Below are 21316 nucleotides of genomic sequence, written 5' to 3' on the forward strand. Positions count from 1 at the left end.
ACATAGCAGTCACACAGCAGTCACCATTATGACTGACATTCCAGCAAGTCTTTTATTGTTAACTAGAGGCCCGCTGCATGAAATTCATGCCCTGGGAGGTAGGGTTCCCTCAGCCCAGCCTGTCCCTCAGTCAGGGAGCCCTCAGTGGATGTCCTACTGACAGCCACAGTCTGGTAGCAGAGGTGCAGAGCAGGCGTCCCGTGTGTGTGTGTGTGTGTGTGTGTGTGTGTGTGTGTGTGTGTCTGCTGGGGGTATGCCCCCAGCCACATTGGAGGCTCAGAGTAGGCTCTGTGTGTGTGTGTGTGTGTGTGCGTGTGTGTGTCTGCTGGGGGCCTACCCCTAGCCACACCATGGAGGCTTGGAGCAGGTGCCCCTCTCTGTTGATCTGTCAGGCTCCTGGCCTCCACTCATGTTGTACTCTCCCTTGAGCTGTGGCCAGGGTGGGGTGCTGCCTGCAGTCCACCCATTCCTTCTCTGGGATCACCATGGTGACCCAGGAGCAGGCCTTACTGGGTGCTGCCTACAGGCCACACTTTCCTGCTCACCGATCACTGGATTGCCAGGGCACCTGGGGTCAGGCCCTGCTGGGTGCTCCCGGTGGACGGGCATTTTCCTGCTCTCAAATCGCCATGGTGTCCAGGCTGGGGGCGGGGCTTAGGCAGCGCAGGGCTTAGGAAGCACACGGGGGTCCCAGCTGGGGGCGGGGCTTAGGCAGCACGAGTATTAGGTGGCACCCAGGGTCCTGGCTGGGGGTGGGGCACCGCTGAAGCCCCGTGCCCAGGGCTGCACACAGGGACAGGATGGTGGCTTGCGCTGTCCCGCCCTGCCTGCAGTATGCAAATTAGCCACCATCTTTGTTGGTGGCTAATTTGCATATCATGCTGATTAGCCAATGGGAGGCGTAACGAAGGTATGGTCAATTACCATCTTTGTCTATTATTAGATAGGATGATGATGTTGTTTTGTTTAGTATCTTCCCTTATTTTGTGAAAAGTAACAAAGAATTTAAAGACAGCATTATTGAATTCAGCCTCCCACCCCCACTTTTTTGGTTCTAAAAAATGTAGGGCTTATGTCGCTAAACTTTAACAGTAAAAGTTTTAATTTCTCTGTAATCCAGGGAATCATGTCTTCTTGGAATGCAACTTAAATTAGCATCAAATGTTTCTGGTTCAGTAAAAGACCGATGGCATTAGAATCCATGCTCATAAGATGAATTAGTTTTATTTTGAAAGTGTTATCTTGGGAAGCATTTGGTGACAGTCCTGAGTACCACAATAAGATATCTCTAAAACTTTTTTAAAGATTATGAAGAGTTAAAATGGGGCAAGAGGTAAGAAACTTCTCACTAAGGGGCAACGTGTAGTCATTTTGTGGAGGAAAGACATGAAACAGTCATAGGAAAAGGAGTATAAAGTCAAGTGCAGACGTTGTGTGCAAAGACGACAACAGTAAATATATTTTTGTGACTCCTGGTCGTTTTAACTTTGGTCTTGATTCTGAGTAATTCAAGGTTCCACATTCGAAGACTCTACCACTGTACAGATAACATTTTATTGCAACTGAACTCATTTCAAAATTTCATACTGGTGTCCACACCTTCATAACCAAACTATATTCTTTTATTCATGCAGAATGATGAGCTTATAGCAAAACTGCAACCGTCATCTTCAAAATGCATACGTCTGAATGAGGAAAAGACACCTCAACAGGAGTTATCAATGGAAGCACTTCTAAAGAGATGTGAAGAATTAAAGTCTGAAAAAGAGAAGTGGAAAGATAGAGCAGAAAACCTCGTAACACAAATGAATATGCATATGGAAGAAGACTGTGTAGGAGAAAAGTATAATTTAAAGTTTGAAGAAATTACAAGGATGTAGGGGAAAAAGTGACACAACTCTATTTTTACAGGTTAATTTATTGATTTAATGTGCTTTAATTTACTTCACTGCAAATTTCATTTTGGATAAATACAGTGTTTTCCCTTTTCCTCTACTTCCTTTAATGGAAATTTATTTTGTAGATTTCTAGAAGGAAGGTTGCATCTGTTTTTCCTTTGCAGTATTTTAGTTTCCAACATTACTATCACTAAATTGATCTTTTTCAAATGATTCTTAGTAGAGGATCATTTTATTTTTAAGACCAGTTGATGTTAAACAGAACTATTTGAAAGAAAAGGGGAAAAGGAGATTTAAAAATTGTCCCATACTCTTGAATTTATATCCTTCTACTTTAAATTTTTTAAACTGAAGCTATTATTCTTTGAATTCTCAGATTACATGAGTACTAATAGAAGAATGATTAACTCTATAACTCAGATTTAATTCAGTGTACATTGATGATAAATATTTTAAGTGTCAGCTTTTTTTCACAATTAAATGATGATCTCTGAGTCGTTGACTCAAAACTAAAGAAAACAATTATAACTGTTCAGGTTATACTTACTTTAAAAATGTATCCTTTGTATTTGCTTTAGACACAAAGAGCATCTCAAGAAACCCCAGAGTAGTTAATATGTATTCATAATGCTTCAATAAGAAGTCAACTGGAACTTAGAACTCCTCTTTTTGAAAACTTCTCCAGATGACAGCAAGAAGAGAATCGGAAATATATGTGTGACTCTACCAAGAAGAATTGGAACACAGAAAATTATTGGAAAAGCAATGAACTTTATACGTCAAATGCAGACTCAGAGAAAATAAATTTAACTCATTAATTAGCCTCTAAACTTAAAACATAATTACTATTGTGCCAGGGTCATGAGATTAGTAGGGCATGAAAGCTAACTAAATACTATAACTTTGGCAAATGATGTTAGTAAATAAACTTACCTTTCAAATGTTCCTTCAAGACAGTTTAATCTCTCCTCCTTTTTTGGTTTTACGTGCCTTTGGTGTTTTCCCCCTTAATATTTTTATGTATTAACTTGATCTACTAGTCTTTAAGCTGAAGCTCTAAGATTTAGCAATCCTATCTACTAAAAGAGAAACATGGTAATTGGCATACGACCGCTACCCTACCCATGGGCTAATCAGCAAGATATGCAAATTAACTGCCAGCCAAGATGGCGGCCGGAAGCCAGGCAGCTTGAAACTAACATGAGGCTTGCTTGCTTCAGTGACGGAGGACTCCAACGTTCCCCGCCTGCCTTGCTGGCCTCTGAGCTTGCAGTTTGAAACATTGTTACAAATATAGAAGCTAAACAAAACCCCAGAAACCTGCTTTAGTCCACTGGGCTTCAGCCAGCAGGATTGCAACATTGTAAGCAAAGGCCAGAAACCTACTTTCAGCAGTGGAGGCCTAAGAGCTGGAGCCAGGCCTCAAAGCTAAAGCTGGCCCAGAATAAAAGAAAGAAAGAAAGGAAGGAAGGAAGGAAGGAAGGAAGGAAGGAAGGAAGGAAGGAAGGAAGGAAGGAAGAAAGAAAGAAGCGGTGGGGAGCTTCAGTCACCCCCAGCCAGAAAACAGCCCGCAGCCCCTCACCCAGGCTGGCCAGGCACCCCAGTGGGGACCCCCACCCTGAAGGGTGTGTGACCAGCTACAAACAGCCATCATCCCCTCACCCAGGCTGGCCAGGCACTCCAGTGGGGACCCCCACCCTGATCCAGGACACCCTTCAGGGCAAACCAGCTGGCACCCACCTGTGCACCACACCTCTACCCTATATAGTAAAAGGGTAATATGCCTCCCAGCACCGGGATCAGCAGAGCCACGAGGCCTCCCGGCCCCGGGGATCAGCATGACAGGGGGCAGTGCCCAAACTCCCTGATCGCCCTGCGGCTCTGTGTGTGCCAGGGGGCGGGGCCACAACCTCCCTATCCACCCTGCTCTGTTCGTGACAGGGGAAGGCGCCCAACCCCCTGATCAGCCCTGCTCTGTGCCTGATAGGGGGGAGCTCCCCAACCCCCTGATCGCCCTGTGGCTCTGTGTGTGACAGGGTGCGGCACCCCAACCCCCCAGCCCCCGTACCCCATGGGCCCTGCTCTGTGTGTGATGGGGTAGAGCCATAATCACCCCATCGGCCCTGCCCTGAGTGTGAGAGTGGCAGCGCCCCAACCCCTGATTGGCCCTGCTCTGTGGGTGATAGAGGGCAGCACCCCAACCCCCTGAGGGGTCCTGCTCTGTGTGTGACAAGGGGCAGCACCCCAACCCCCTGAGGGGTCCTGCTCTGTGCGTGACAGGGGGCAGTGCCACAACCCCCTGATTGGCCCTACCCTGAGCGTGACTGAGTGTGGCATCACAACCTCCCTATCGCCCTGCTCTGTGCATGACAGGGGGTGGCGCCCCAACTCCCCAATCAGCCCTGCTCTGAGCCCGACCAGCGGCTGCACCTAAGGATTGGGCCTGCCCTCTGCCACCCAGGAGCAGGCCTAAGCCAGCAGGTTGTTATCTCCCGAGGGGTCCCAGACTGCGAGAGCGCACAGACCGGGCTGAGGGACCCTGCTCCCCCCGCGAGTGCACAAATTTTTGTGCACCGGGCCTTTAGTGTAATCTAATAATAGACAAACATGGTAATTGACTGTATCTTCACTATTCCTCCCATTGGCTAATCAGCGTGATATGCAAATTTACCGCCAATGAAGATGGTGGCTAATTTGCATACTGCAGGCAGGGCAGGACAGAACGAGCTGGTGTGAGCCGCCATCCAGGCCCTCTTGTGCAGCCACAGAAGACCCTAACTGCGGCCTGAGAAGCGGGTGCCAGGCCGCAGGCCAGCGCCCGTGTGCAGCCACAGAAGCCGCCTGCCTGCCGCATCCCACCATGATCCACTGAGTTATGAGGCCAGACAGCAAGGAGAACTTCTGCCCCTCAGTCAAAGTGGGGAGCAGAGGACATGGCCTCCCCTTGTAAAGTTGCCAAAGGACAGTACCTATCCTAAGCCACATCCTCTGAGACAGCCCAGCAGGCACCGCTGACCCTCCCTGCAGGCCAGGTCCCCCTGCCCCTTCTGCTGTCCCTGCACAGCTCCCATATCCCCCTGCAGGCTATGTCAGGCACAACAGGTTTGCAGCCACAGGGGTGATTTAGCAGCTAATGAAAAATGAAAAATGCAAGAACGAACAGATGAAGCAGCCACAGCAGTGGGGAAAAGACGTTCATCAAATTCTTTGTTTCTGAGAAACTGAGGCAGCCAGCACAGGCCCCTGCACAAGACGAGGCTTCTGCTTCTAAAGAAACATCCTGGGGCTAGAGGTGAGGGGGTGCTTGCTGCCTTTCCCCTCTCGGAGGAGTCTGTGCTCCCCCTCCTGGTATTCTTAACACCCAGAGACCCCACCCCAATCCAGGGCAGGATTGTTCCACGCTGACCGCCTCCAGAAAGCAGAGAACAAAGAGGCACTTCTTGACTTCAAGCCTCTAAACCAGTGGTTCTCAACATTGACTGCACATTAGAATCACCTGGGAATCTTTTTAAAATCCTGATTTCTGGGACTCATCCTCCTGAAATTCTGTTTCTTTGTTATGGGGTGGGGCCACAACATCAGTAACAAAGAAACAGAATTTCCAGAGGAGGAGGCCCAGAATTCAGGATTTTTAAAAGATTCCCAGGTGATTCTAATGTGCAGCCAAGGTTGAGAACCACTGATCTAAACAGACTTGAGCACTGCAGGCAAAGACCTGCAGCTGAGAGGAGACAGGCTCTGGGTGTCAAGGTCTAGAGCATGGAAGGCCTCCTGGGGGAGCAGTGGATCTGGAAGCCTGTGTGCTGGGTCAGAGACACCCCTGCCTCCCACCCTCCCCTGCCCTGCACATAGACGTGCCTGGACTGGGTGAGGAGGAGAAGGAGAACTAGAGGGAAGGAACGCTGAGTGTTTGTTGGCGGCCATGTAAAAAGGACTGTGACGCTCCCCTCCCGCTGAGTCACTCCCTAAGGCAGCAGGAGACGGAGGGTCTGAGAGCAGCCACACAGCTTTGTGGCCGTGACCAAGGCACCAAGATGGTGCCCCTGCAACGGGGCTGAGAAGGTGTCAGAGGACCTCACCCCGGAAAACACAGTAGCTCTTTGTGTGAGAGAGAGAAGGTGGCAGGGAGGGAGGGAGAGAGCACATTGGACTCAAGAGGCCTCCAGGCCCAGATGAGGAGAATATACCCGGGATCAGCATGGACTGAGCTCTGAGGTGAGGGCCAAGGGCAGCTGGTGGGGGCCGCCCAGACAGAAGACTCAGGCCCAGATGTCCTGACCTGCTCGGTTCTCTGGCACCTCCGCCTGAGACACACACTGTCTGACATGGAAGCACAACTCCAGAGAAGGGGGTGGGGAACCTAAGTTAAATAATATTTTGTTATTGTTTTTTCACCTGGCAGAATGGGGGCTGAAGCTGTAGTTAGGTTTGGTTACTAAACAATAAAGAAAGCAACATTTCTCGCACACCTGACTGTGTGGTCTGAGTTTTCTGCTGCCTATAAACTGAGAAAAAGTTGTAAAATGAAGTACTAATCTCTAGGGTTTAGGTCAGACCGAGGAGTAGTGCCACTCAGCCAGAAGCTGGCTCATGGCTGGCCAGTGCAGAGGTGGTGGCAGGAGCCTCTCCCACCTCCGTGGCAGCACTAAGAATGTCCAACTAACAGTTTAGGCCTGACCCTTGGGGGCCTAAGCCTTTAGTCGGACATCCCCTGAGGGCTCCCTGGCTGCCAGAAGGATGTCTGACTGCAAGCTTAGGCCTGATCCCCTGGGGAGTGGGCCTAAGTCAACAGGTGGACATCCCCCAAGGGGTCCTGGACTGCAAATGGGCACAGGCCAGGCTGAGAATTTCACCCCACCCCACCCCCCCCAGTGCAGAAATTTTTGTGCACCAGGTCTCTAGTATTATTATAAAACTAGAAGCTGGTTTCTTGAAGGTTTGCGCAATAGGCCTTCCTTCCCCTGGCTGCTGGCACTGGTTTTCCTCCGGCACCCGGGACCCAGGTCTTTTGTCCGGCCTCAGCAGAGAAGCCAAGCCTCTTCAGTCCAGTCTTCACTCAGGCCGGAACCTTCAGTCTTCGCTCTGTGCCTGCGTATGCAGATTAACCGCCATCTTTGTTGGGTTAATTTGCATAGTCAATCTGATTGGCTGGTGGACATAGCGGAGGAACACCAATTTGCATGTTTCTCTTTTATTAGTGTAGGTAGCTTGTCAGAATTCCCCTAAATAGAAACATTTAAGATAACAACTTAAACACAATGGGTTAAGTTAGTCCAACACAATCTGGTTCTTGTAAATTTACTTTCTTGATTGTGATCTTTGTTATTATCACTAGAGGGTGCCTTTAGACAAACTATCTTTAGTTTTTCTACTCTACATAGAGCCATACATGTTAAATAGGCAAAGATTAACATAGGGGTGTAAATAATATTTACAGTATAATTGACAAAGTGGCTAAAAATAATGTGATCTGCAGGAGGAGGGTGTGGGGAAGACAGAAAGGCAGATGCCACCTCCAACACTTTGGTAACAATGTGATAAGCAATGGCCTCTGGAGATGTGTTTGGTCATTTGATCACCAGCCAGGCTATCTTGTTCTCCCTTAGAGGTTGTAGCTCTAAATTATGCCTTGATGTCAAATGATTAATATCTCCAAGGTAGTGAGTGTATTGCACAGCGTGGTAATGGCAAATGCTTGGCGATGTCTTTGAGGGACTTATTTTTTTAAATCTCTAAGGTGGCTGCTAAATATGTCCAAGGGCATCTTCAGAGGGAGAGAAGATGGCGGCGATATAGGCAGATGCGTCCCAGGTCATGTCCCGGAGCAAATGGAGTGAGCAGCTGAAACTAATAACACCCACCCCGAATTGGCGAAATTGCTCAGCTGGTGAGACGGTTTGCAGCCGGGAAGGGCAGAACTCTCCTGGAAATGTAAAAAACAAACAAACAAAAAAAAACAACAACAACAAAAAAAAACCCAGGGATTTGGGCAGGAAAGTTTGCCAGACCTCTGAGCCCAGAGGGTCAGACAGCCGCGTGGCAGACAGCCGCGTCCCTCGGGACAGGCACAGCCCCTGACTGGGGAAAGGAGATCTGCGGGATTCCTGGCGCCGCCGGGGGATTTGAGAGCTGGGTTCTGTGATCACGGAGGACTGAGCCTAAAGGGGGCAGCCTGAAGAGCTGACCAGACCATGCAGTGCCAGTAAGAGAAGAGCTTACAGGAACCAAGCCTTCCCCGTCTCCACGGCCGGCGTTTGTTTGTTTGTTCTCACTGAATCCTGTTCATGGGACATTTCGGATATAGACACTCACCTGTGCTGAAGAGAGGGAGAGGGTGTGGAGGAGTGGAATCTGGGGAGAGACTGAGGAGAGAAGGGGGGCCGGGAGAGGTGGCAGCGAATTGAGTGCTGAGACACCCCTGAGCCCAGGACTGGGGCAGCCATTCTCTCTGGAGAGTGAGACTCCTCCCCCCAGCCCCCAGGCAAGGAGCACAGGCACACCCAGATTCCACCCTGAATGAGATCAAGGATTAAAATAATCTGATCAGTCCCTGGGAGTTAACAGGGTCTGGCCTACAGAGGGATTTTCAATCCCAGCAACAACACAGAGCGGGTAACTATTAAGGAACCAGCTCTGGATAGTTGACATCTCCAAATCACTTTTAAGTGCAATAGAGATGTCGTGTAGCCTCAGAGGCCAACCCCAGAACACTGCCACCCAGAGGCGGAGCCACAAACTGACTCTTTGCTAAACACAAAAGAAGGCAGTCTGGGAAACAAATACGGCCTGCTATAAAATAAGGACTGTGGTTTACAACACCTAGGAACAGTGTATCGCAGGGAAACTCAACACTCTCCTGAATACCTGGCAGGACTAAAGGCGAGCCAGACTGAAGAATAGAAGATCAGAAGGACCTTCACTACTGCATTTTTTTTTTCTTTTTTTTTTTTCTTCTTTTTTTTTCTTTCTTTTTTCTTTTATTTTTCTTTCTTTCTTCTTCTTTTTCCATCACCTGATTTTACCCTTTTAATTACTACCTTATTACTTTTAACCAGTATTATTACTGCTACCATTTTACCATTTTTTAAAGTGCCATTTTATTTTCTCTTTATTTTATTTTGGGATTAGTGTTCTCCATTCTATTTTCATTGTTATCTTATTGGTTGTTTCTAGTTTGCATCCATCTCCAGGGAGCTGTTGCTGGAATTTGTTGGGATTAGTGGCGGTTCTATAGGAGTATTCTCCTCATATAAAAAGTCTCTTCCCCTCTTCCACTTCATTCTCTCTTTTCGCTCTTTTTTTTCTTTTCATTTCTCGCTTTTATTTTCCCCCCTCCTTTTTCCCAATTTCATTTTTGCACTCCTTTTTTTGGTCCCTACTTTTCTTTTTTCTCTTTTCTCGTCCTTCTTCCTTATCCACTAATTCTCTTAATTCAGGCGATCACCTTTATTTGGGGTTATTAATATCGTGAATATATTTGTGTATACTGCCTAGTACGTGGTGCCTTGTTGTGTTGTATTTTGTGCCTTTGAATCAACGCAGCAGATCCAAGCTACAGCAGCCTCCTGAGCACCACACCCCCTGTTGAGGAACAGCAGCTGTACGTGAAACCTCCCCCCACCAGGCAGAAGAGCCACCACAGCTGTGAACAGCACCCACCAGAGGAGCTGCTGCCAACTGAGGAGCAGCTGCTACCGCAACCGCCCGAAGAACAACCACAGACCAAGGAGCCACTGCCACCCAGGGAGCAGCCACTGAATGACTCAATGTCTAGATATGTCAGTGAGATCAAACATGGGTAGACAAAGAAACCCCCAAAGGAAAGAGAAGGAGGACTCTCCAGAAAAGCAGCTAAGTAATACAGAGGCATGCAACATGACAGAAAAAGAATTCAGAATAAAGGTCCTAGAGTGCTTAAACTGGATGGAGGAAAAAATCGACAACCTCTGCAAGAAGCAAGAAGAAACAGATGAAAAAATCAATAATATATGGAAGAAGCTAGAAGAAACAGATGAAAAAATCAACAACTTAAGTAAGACCCAAGAAGAAATGAAGAGTGATATAGCTGCAATGAAAAACTCCATTGAATGTATCAACAGTAGACTAGGAGAAGTGGAGGACCGATTTAGTGAATTAGAAGACAAGGAAGCAAAACACACCCAAAATGCACTGCAATTGGAGAAAAAAATTAAAAGACAGGAGGAGAGCCTAAGGGAGCTTTGGGACAACATGAAATGAAACAACATACGAATAATAGGGGTACCAGAACAACAGTAAGATGAACAAGGATTAGAAAACCTACTAGAAGAAATAATATCAGAAAACTTCCCTGAGGTGGGGAAGAAAAAAGTCACACAAGCCCAAAGAGTCCCAAACAAGGTGAACCCAAAAAGACCCACACCAAGACACATCATAATTACCATGGCAAATGTTCAGGACAAAGAGAGAATCTTACAGACTGCAAGAGAGAGACGGTAAGTTACATACAAGGGATCTCCCATTAGATTGTCAAATGATTTCTCAACAGAAACACATCAGGCCAGAAAAGAATGGACAGAAATTTACAAAGTGATGCAAAGCAAAGGACTGAATCCAAGAATACTCTATCCAGCAAGGCTATCATTCAAACTTGAAGGGGAAATAAGAAGCTTCACAGACAAAAAAAGGCTAAGGGAGTTTATCACCACCAAGCCAGCAATGCAAGGAATGCTGAAGGGACTGGTATAAAAATAAGAAATAAAAAGCTCAGAAAGAAAACAGCAACACAAAAAATAAATGGCTACAAACAAGTACCTTTCAATAATAACTTTAAACGTAAACGGACTAAATGCTCCAAACAAAAGACATCGAGTGGCTGAATGGATAAAAAAACATGACCCATACATCTGCTGTCTACAAGAAACCCACCTCATTAGAAGGGACTCACACAGACTGAAAGTGAAAGGATGGAAAAATATCTTTAAGGCTAATGGAAAGGAAAAGAAAGCTGGGGTAGCAATACTTATATCGGACAAAATAGACCTCAAAGTGAAGGCCATAACAAGAGATAAGGAAGGCCACTTCATAATACTAAAGGGATCAATACACCAAGAAGATATAACCCTGGCAAACATATATGCACCCAATGCAGGAGCACCCAAATTCATAAAAAAAACTCCTGGAAGATATCAAAGAAGAGATCGACAACAATACAATCATAGTAGGGGACTTTAATACACCACTGACAGCACTGGATAAGCCCTCTAGACAAACAATCAGCAAAGATACAGCAATCCTAAATGACTCACTAGATCAGATGGACTTAATAGACATCTTCAGAACACTTCACCCCAAAGCCAGGGAATATACATTCTACTGAAGTGCTCATAAGACATATTCAAAAATAGACCATATATTGGGTCACAAGCAAAGTATCCCCAAATTCAAGAAGATTGAAATCATAAAAAGCATCTTCGCAGACCACGATGGCATAATATTAGAAATAAACTACAATAAAAACAACCCAAAATACTCAAACACCTGGAAGCTGAATAGCATGCTATTAAATATTGATTAGGTTACCAATGAGATCAAAGAAGAAATTCAAAACATCCATGAAACTAATGACAATGAAAACACAACAATCCAAAACCTATGCGACACAATGGAAGCAGTCCTGAGAGGGAAGTTTATAGCTCTACAGGCCTATCTCAAAAAACAAGAAAAACTGGTAGTAAATCATCTAACTCTACAACTCAAAGAATTAGAAAGAGAGCAACAAGAAAACCCCAGAGCGAGCAGAAGGAAGGAGATCATAAAGATTAGAGCAGAAATAAATGACATAGAGACCAAAAAAACAATACAGAAAATCAATGAAACCAAGAGCTGGTTCTTTGAAAGGATAAACAATATTGACAAACCTCTAGCCAGACTCACCAAGAAGCTAAGAGAGAGGACCCAAATAAACAAAATCAGAAACGATAGAGGCGAAATAACAACAGACCCCACAGAAATACAAATGATTGTTAAAAAATACTATGGACAGCTCTACTCCAACAAACTAGACAACCTGGAGGAAATGGACAAATTCCTAGAAAAATACAACATTCCAAAACTCAATCAGGAAGAATCTAAAAATCTCAACAGGCCAATAAATATGGAAGAAATTGACGCAGTCATCAAAAAGCTTCCATCAAACAAAAGCCCAGGACCAGACGGCTTCACAGGGGAGTTTTACCAAACATTCAAGGAAGAACTAAAACCTATCCTCCTCAGACTACTACAAAAAATTCAAGAGGAAGGAACACTTCCAAGCTCATTCTATGAAGCCAGAATCACCCTAATACCAAAACCAGGGAAAGACAACACAATGAAAGAGAATTACAGGCCAATATCCCTCATGAACATGGATGCCAAAATCCTCAACAAAATCTTAGCAATCGGATCCAGCAGTACATCAGAAAGATCATACACCATGACCAAGTAGGATTTATCCCAGGGATGCAAGGATGGTACAATATCCGCAAATCAATAAACGTGCTATATCACATAAACAGATTGAAAGAAAAAAACCACATGGTCATATCAATTGATGCAGAAAAAGCATTTGACAAAATTCAACACCCATTTTTGATAAAAACTCTCAGCAAGGTGGGAGTAGAAGGCTCATACCTCAACATAATAAAAGCCATATATGACAGGCCCACAGCCAACATCATACTCAATGGACAAAAACTAACACCATTTCCCCTAAGAACAAGAACAAGACAGGGATGCCCCCTCTCACCACTCCTGTTCAACATAGTACTGGAAGTGTTAGCCATTGCAATTCGGCAAGAAGAAGAAATAAAAGGCATCCAAATTGGAAAAGAGGAAGTAAAACTGTCCTTATTTGCAGATGACATGATATTATATATACAAAACCCTAGAGACTCCATCAAAAAGCTACTAGACTTAATACATGAATTTGGCAATGTAGCAGGATACAAAATTAACCCCAAGAAATCTGAGGCATTTCTATACACCAATAGTGAACTTTCAGAAAGAGAGATTATAAAAACAATCCCGTTTACCATCGCACCAAAAAATTAAGCTACCTGGGAATAAACTTAACTAAAGAGGTAAAAGACCTCTACTCAGAAAACTACAGGACGGTGAAAAAAGATATAGAGGAAGAAATAAACAGATGGAAGAACATACCGTGTTCATGGATTGGTAGAATCAACATCATTAAAATGTCCATACTACCCAAAGCAATCTATACAGTCAACACACTTCCCATTAAAATACCAACGGCATACTTCAGAGATCTAGAACGAACTCTCCAAAAATTCATCTGGAATAAAAAAAGACCCCGAATAGCTGCAGCAATCCTGAAAAAGAACAAAGTAGGTGGGATCTCAATACCAGATATCAAGTTGTATTACAAAGCCACTGTTCTCAAAACTGCCTGGTACTGGCACAAGAATAGGCATATAGATCAATGGAATAGAATAGAGAGCCCAGAAATCGGCCCGAATCAATATGCTCAATTAATATTTGACAATGGAGGCAAGAACATACAATGGAGCCAAGATAGTCTCTTCAATAAATGGTGTTGGGAAAATTGGACAGATATATGCAAGAAAATGAAACTAGACCACCAACTTACACCATACACAAAAATAAACTCAAAATGGAAAAAGGACTTAAATGTACGACAGAAAACCATAAAAATTCTAGAAGAATCCAAAGGCAACAAAATCTCAGACATATGCTGAAGCAATTTCTTCACTGATACAGCTCCTAGGGCACTTGAAACTAAAGAGAAAATGAACAAATGGGACTACATCAAAATAAAAAGCTTCTGCACAGCAAAAGAAACCATCAACAAAATAACGAGAAAACCCACTGTGTGGGAAAACATATTTGCCAATGTCATATCTGATAAGGGCCTAATCTCCAAAATTTATAGGGAACTCATACAACTTAACAAAAGGAAGATAAACAATCCAATCAAAAAATGGGCAAAGGACCTAAATAGACACCTTTCAATAGAGGACATTCAGAAAGCCAAGAGACATATGAAAACATGTTCAAAGTCACTAATCATCGGACAGATGCAAATCCAAACAACAATGAGGTACCATCTCACACCTGTCAGACTGGCTATCATCAACAAATCAGCAAACGACAAGTGCTGGAGAGGATGTGGAGAAAAAGGAACACTTGTGCACTGCTGGTGGGAATGCAGACTGGTGCAGCCACTATGGAAGACAGTATGGAGTTTCCTAAAAAAACTTCAAATGGAACTCCCATTTGACCCTGTGATCACACTTCTAGGAATATATCCCAAGAAACCAGAAACACCAATCTGAAAGGATATATGCACCCCTATGTTCATAGCAGCACAATTCACCATAGCTAAGATCTGGAAACAGCCTAAGTGCCCATCAGTAGATGACTGGATTAGAAAACTGTGGTACATCTACACGATGGAATACTATGCTGCTCTAAAAAGGGAGGAACTCTTACCATTTGCAACGTCATGGATGGAACTGGAGAGCATTACGCTAAGTGAAATAAGGCAGTCAATGAAGGAAAAATACCACATGATCTCACTCATTCAAGGATAATAGAGACCACTATAAACTTTTGAACAATAATAGATACAGAGGCAGAGCTGCCTCAAACAGATTGTCAAACTGCAGCGGGAAGGCCGGGGAGGGTTGGGGGGCAGGAGGTAAGGGGGTAAGAGATCAACTAAAGGACTTGTATGCATGCATATAAGCATAACCAATGGACATAAGACACTGGGGGATAGGGGAGGCTAGGGGACTGTCTAGGGCGGGGGGATAAAATGGACACATATGTAATACCCTTTGTAATACTTTAAGCAATAAAAAAAAATAATTAAAAAAATAAAATAAAATAAAAGGTTTAAAACAAAAAATTTAGTTGACTCATCAGTTCATTTCTAGAAATTGCTTTTAAGAAGAAAAAGACTTCTTTTTCTTGGAGGTAGATCTCTTGTATTTTGAATAAGTTTTATTTGTTATTATCTTTCCTGGTGAGAATAAAAATAAAAAAATAAGAGTAGCATTTATTTTTATTGCTATGGAGCAATCATTTTATATACAATACATTTTTATTTCCACAGCAGCCCTTTGAAGTCAGTACTATTATCGTCATTCATGCTTAATTGATGGTGCTGCATTAACATTTAGCGTATTTGTAACTGTGACTCACGAATATTCATTTAGCTAAGATCATAGAACCCATCAATGGTAAAGCTAAGGTTTGAAACCATGTCTGACTTTCTCCCCAACAAAACCCTTGGTCTTCAGTACAGCACAAGCATATCTAAAACTTTACCAGTGCATGAAATCCTTTTGCAGGAAAAATATCTACTCGATTACTTTATTCAGATTTGTACTATTTGTGTTATAATATTATTTAGTCATACATGCACAATGAACCTGGCATAAACTCTCTTTCAAATGGCTCTTATCCAACTACAGAAGGAAATGTGAGCACAATATAAATGCAAAGAGAATTACAAAATTGATCAAATTTAACTAAACATTTTGACTACAGGAGGGAGAGAAAGATACTATAAAGCAATTGAATGCTTGAAATGGAATGTAAGTGCTTTCATGGTGCACTTTATTTTTAAGATTCTGGTAGGCACCGAAGAGGCCTTTTCAGAACAATAGCAATTATCTGCAAAGCACACCACATCTCCCCCAGGAAATTGCATTTGTTTAGTCAGTGAATGACTGCAAATAAAGAGGCTCACCTTAGTGGAACTTCTGTGGAAAGGAAAAGTCCAGAAGCAGAATCTGGGCTGAGCAGTGTCTTCTGCAACAGTGACCTTGTGGTTTCAGTGTGAATGATGTCCATCATTTCATTGATCTGGTCTGTTTACCATTAGCCAGAACCACCTTGAAGCTCCTTGACAAGGTGGGCAACAGTATTCAAAACAAAACTTCTCATCCAAAAAGGCACAATGTTATTCTATGGAGGATGTCTGCATTGCTCTGTTTGAAATGTTATTTGGAAAATATCTTGTTTTGAGCCTTTTAATCAAAACATAAGTAAAAATCATGTAAGTACAACTTTTTTTTTTTTCACCAAGTGAAAGAGTGAAACAACAAAATATTTTTTTCCTTATTTGGTTACCTTTTAATGCTTTTTTACTCATGTGCATTTAACTTATTAGATAAAGAGTTTAGTAATTCAAGCATCCTTGACCTTCTAAGATATCTCCTTTTTTTCCAGGAGTCTCAGTCCTAGTTCCTAATAGAATTCTGGCTAGGGAAGGCAATGCATTTGGTGCTTCCAAACCCTATGTGTGGATTAAGCATAAAATTAGACCTGCTGTTAAGGGTTGGAGGCCTATTATAGTCTGTATTTACAGAGTTCTTCAGCCAGCCATAGGTTCCAAATTTATCATTTTTGGCCAAATCAATATTACTTTTTATCTGCCTCAATTTTCAGGGATTTAGAGAAGCAGAAAAAATAATTATCAAGCACTTACAATTTTCCAAAGACTGAGCTAAGGGATTTTTATACAGGGATTGATTTAAGACTTAAATAATTATATAAGGTGTTATAATCTATTAGAATTCCACTGAAGCAAATTGAATTCCAAGCAAATAGAGAATAAGGAGAGAAAATGGATTAGCTATCCCAGATCAGGTTGAGTCCAATAAAAAAAGATCTTCTCAAATTCTAAATGAATCCTACCATGAATACTTGTAATCCTGATATCTTGGACATGTCTACTGGATGGAGACAAGCTATAACATAAACAAATTTACCAGATCCACAATGTGGTTCTTCATCAGAGCTTGACCACAACCAGTAAACATACACATGTTCAATACACAAACAATTCTTCTTCATTGCCCATCTCAGTCAAGACTGGATTTGCCACATTCCCATATGAAGCTTATTACATTGATGATTAACCCATCAAAAATCATTTTTGTTGTTATTGTTGATTGGGATTTTTCTCCTTAAGCCTTGGGCACAGAGTCTAGCTTCCTGTCTTGTCTTACTGGTCACAACTGATTATCAAATGACCTGGTAGGTTTGCTTCCTGGTAAAGCCCAGAATGTCTTACACATCCCTTATTGCATCATGAATAGGCATTGAATTTCTTATACTCTATGTAATTAGAGACGTTTCATAAATCTTAAATTCCTCAATTAACATTTCTTGATTTATGCTAAAGTTTTTGTTTTCAGTGATCTTACCTTAGTTATGTATGTAATTATTCATGATGTCAGTATTTCTTAATTGGCTACTGCACAGGTTTTTATTTTTCATCTTTAAGCTTTTAAAATAAAAATTGGTGAATCCAAGGAATGAGTGACGGAGGTACCCAGGCTTTCATTATTAGGTTGACAAAACAAGCCATTTTTTTTTTAAAAAAAATACATTTTATTGATTTTTTACAGAAAGGAAGGGAGAGAGATAGTTAGAAACATTAGTGAGAGAGAAACTGATCAGCTGCCTCCTGCACACTTCCTACTGGGGATGTGCCCGCAACCAAGGTACATGCCCTTGACCGGAATCAAACCTGGGACCCTTCAGTCCGCAGGCCGGCACTCTATCCACTGAGCCAAACCGGTTTTGGCAAACAAGCCATTTTATATGCTGGGAAATCTGATTCTACACTAGGATAAAAGAGAGAATTTTTTGAGATGTTTCTCCTAAGGACTCAAAAGAGAATGATTTTAAGTTATTTAGTTTACATATGCATCAATCTTGATGGCGGTGTGAAAATTTTAATTGCATTAGGAGATACAATGCAATTATGACCTCCTAGGAGGAAAATGGAAGCGGTGGTAGTGCCTCTCAATGCTGAATTGCTTCCTATGAAACATTTGCTGATGTTTTTGGTTGTATTCATTCGGGGAGAAGCTGTGATGAAGACTACCACAGTGTAGCTCTGTCATTCTTTTTAAAGACCTCTCTGAAGGTTGGACTTTTAAAGTGCTTCAGGAGCAAGAATGGAAAAGCACCCGACATATACAGGGAAAGAGAAATGGTTGCTACTGAAAAGGCCAAACAACATCTACCCGAATATAAATCCTCTTTCTTCATTTATTTGCTTATAATGATTTTCTTGCTTGAAGTGACTTCTCTGTCTTGGTAGACTATTAACCTTCAAGACCCTGCTGAGATATAACTCTTTTCTAAAGCCTTCTCCGATTAACCTCTTCCTTCAAATTGCCATACATTTATTCCATTTATTCAATTCACTCATTCATTCAACAAACGTTTCTATATTATTTACCAGGAATTGGGTCTATAAATACAGATAAAACTTGATCTCTATTCTTCAGAAGTTTTAAATCGATTTGGAGGAGATTCACATAGTGAGAAAAATAAGTGTGATAGTTGTCAAAGCTTCCATTAGAGACATCTTTATGAAGCATAAAGAGTCCATGAAGCAAGAACTGTTAACCACTATTGGGAACTAACAAAGGTGTAATAGAGAACATGGCATTTGTGATTATCTTGAAGTATGTGTACATTTGACCGGTGTAACGGGAGCTGTTGGTAGCCTGCCTATATTTCTTTGTCTTTACAACAGCAGTGTACACTGGCTCAAATGTTATTGGAGTTGGCTCTTTGGCCACAATCATGAGAGGCTGGACATTCTGGAAATTACCCACTCCCTCACAAGCAGCCGTCCATCATAGGTAAATGGTCTAGGCTCAAAAGAAAGGTCTGGGATGGAGTGTTAAGTATAGCGGTTGTTGGATAAATAGCTCACCTTCCTTACCCAGGGCTGAGATAACTCTGAGGAATGTGTGCCATACTGACTGGGAGTGCCCCCGGCAGAGTTACCTGCAGTTACCCACAGTAGTAACTGGCTTCATAATGTGTATTTATAAGCTGGCTTCCCTACCTTGTCTCACTTCCTTATTTCCCTGCTACCCAAATAAACTACTTGTAAGCTGTTATGAGATGATTTTTAAAAGTAAAATCAAGACTTTCATACAATTGTAAAATATATACATACCAATGGTTTTATTTAACTTATTATTTAATGAGAAAAATGAAGAATGTCACAACTGAAAGAAAGGTAGAATTACCAGATAAAATGTAGGATGTTAAATTTGAGTTTTAGATATATTTTTAAAGTGTAAATATATCTACATTTTTGAACAGGACCATACTTATGCTAAAAAATAACTATTTATTTGAAATTCAAATGTAACTGGGTATCTTGTTAGTTTGATTTGCTAAATATAACAACCCTATTCAAAGGAGCATTCAAACTACTATATATAGATGTCAGATAAGGAATGTTGTGAAATAAATTTACAAGTAGGTGTAAAACTGGAAGAACTGGTCAATATCTATAGGACAACAATCAATTACATTCCACTGGGCATAATTTATGTGTGTGTGGAAAGTATTTTCATGGGTAATAGTTTTCTACAACTTAGAGTTGTGAAATAGCTCAAAGACAATGAAAAAGTAGAGATAACTGGGAGGGTGAGATAGGGTACTCAGTAGTCTTTTTGTTTGTTTTCCATTTCATAGACTTTTATAATTGTTTCCAACAATAAGAACTCTTGTCTGAGAGTCTGCTTCTGAGAGAACACAAACTATGAAACTGTTCTGGGGACAGGTGAGGTGATCAATCTAGAAAATGGGACAGAATGATGGTGCACTATAAGAACTGTACAGGATATATGGAGAGTCATGTTGGGTGGTAGGAGTGTAGTGATAGGTTGAGAGTGAGATAATTAAGAACCTTGTGTACCATGCTGAGTAGCTTGGGCTGAATCATGTGACAAACCTGGAGCTACTGAAGAAGTAGCAAGATCAGATTTGCATTTATAGAGATCAACCAGCCAATAGAATGATGAATGGATTTTAGGGCTATAAAACTGGAGGTGAAAAACAGAGGTAAAAGTGGCAAGTAGGTACAGATATAGAAGAGAAAGGAAAGGAGAACTCAGAAAACAGTTAAGGAGATAGAATAGGCAGGAAGATATATTTATTAAAATGTGTGGGTTGAATTAGAAGTAACTGTGTAGGGATGACTATTATAGTTGTGCTTTATTAGTGACTAGAGGACCAGTGCATGAAATTCGTGCACTGAGAGGAGGGTCCCTCCACCCAGCCTGCACCCTCTCCCAGTCCGAGAGCCCACAGGGGATGTCTAACCCATGGGGAGTGGGGCCTAAGCTGGCAGTCAGACATCCTTAGTGCTGCTGCGGAGGCGGGAGAGGCTCCCACCACCACCGCTGTGCTTGCCAGCTGTGAGCCTGGCTTCTGGCTGAGTGGCGCTCCCCCTGTGGGAGCGCACTGACCACCAGATGGCAGCTCTGGCATTAAGCGTCTTCCCCCTGGTGGTCAATGCACATGAAAGCGACTGGTTGACCAGTCGACTGTCTACCCCCTGGTGGTCAGTGTATGTCATAGCGAGTGGCTGAGCGGCCTTAGCATATCACTAGCATATTACGTTTTAATTGGTTGAACGGACAACCAAAGGACCAGACACTTAGCATATTAGGCTTTTATTACATAGGATATTAACAGAGATAGACACGTCCTTGGCCAAAAATATTGAGTTTATCTTTGAATGCATGAACATCTATCAGCAGTCAGCTAGATATATGGTTTAGGATCAGGAGAAAAGTCTGGTCTAGAAATATGGATGTGGGAGGCTTAATACAGGTTAGAACTCTGGGAGTGAATGAAATCATTGAGGAAAAGATGGGCAAGGGAAAGACTTTGAAGGGTGCACAGAGGTAGAAAACTCATCAAAGAAACTTGAGAAGCAATGTTGGACATTCGAAGAATCATGAGGGCATGCTCTAACACAGTGGTTCTCAACCTTTCTGACGCTGCGACCCTTTAATACAGTTCTTCATGTTGTGGTGACCCCCAACCATAAAATTATTTTTATTGCTACTTCATAACTGTAATTTTGCTACTGTTATGAATCATAATGTAAATATCTGATATGCAGGATGTGTTTTCATTGTGACAAACTGAACATAATTAAAGATAGTGATTAATCACAAAAACAATATGTAATTATATATGTGTTTTCTGATGGTCTTAGGCGACCCCTGTGAAAGGGTCGTTCGACCCCCATAGGGGTCGCAACCCACAGGTTGAGAACCGCTGCTCTAACAGGACCTAGGCAAAGAGAAGAGAGCTTCGGGAAACAAGAAACAAGAAACTGTCAAATGCCAAGGGGAGGAATGCCGGAAAGATCAGTACACCACTATTAAAGTGACAAGTATTGTCCATGAACTATTAGGACAGCTTTTCCCAAAGTATGTTTTGAGATACTCAGGTTTAGAGTTCCATGTCCAAATAAGTTTGGGAACATTTGTTATTATAGTCTCCTTTTGCTGCTTTAACATAAACATCATTTAGATAATGGAGAAATTCTGATGTATTTCTCCTCAAACCAAAAG

At 42.5% G+C, this 21316-nt stretch overlaps 1 protein-coding gene and 1 long non-coding RNA gene across 3 annotated transcripts in view; one reads left to right on the forward strand and one right to left on the reverse strand.

Annotated features, from left to right (window-relative positions):
• Positions 1–2848, forward strand: part of LOC308523060 (putative coiled-coil domain-containing protein 144C) — a 63938-nt gene extending 61090 nt beyond the window's left edge. For both annotated transcript variants that reach the window (XM_081096723.1, XM_081096724.1), the window contains 2 exons: positions 1635–1911; positions 2477–2848. In XM_081096723.1, the coding sequence (XP_080952849.1) occupies positions 1635–1880 (246 nt within the window). In that variant the 3' untranslated portion in view covers positions 1881–1911; positions 2477–2848. The remainder of the gene's footprint in view (positions 1–1634; positions 1912–2476) is intronic.
• On the reverse strand, positions 1536–15934 carry LOC308523097. Its single transcript, XR_013996294.1, has 3 exons — positions 15655–15934; positions 2446–2621; positions 1536–1758 (listed from the first exon to the last, which is right to left on the reverse strand). It is a non-coding gene; the product is annotated as an uncharacterized lncRNA (long non-coding RNA).
• Positions 15935–21316: the final 5382 nt, after the last annotated feature.

This window comes from Myotis nattereri (genome assembly GCF_964212035.1).
Source record: "Myotis nattereri genome assembly, chromosome: 1".
Taxonomy (NCBI): domain Eukaryota; kingdom Metazoa; phylum Chordata; class Mammalia; order Chiroptera; family Vespertilionidae; genus Myotis; species Myotis nattereri.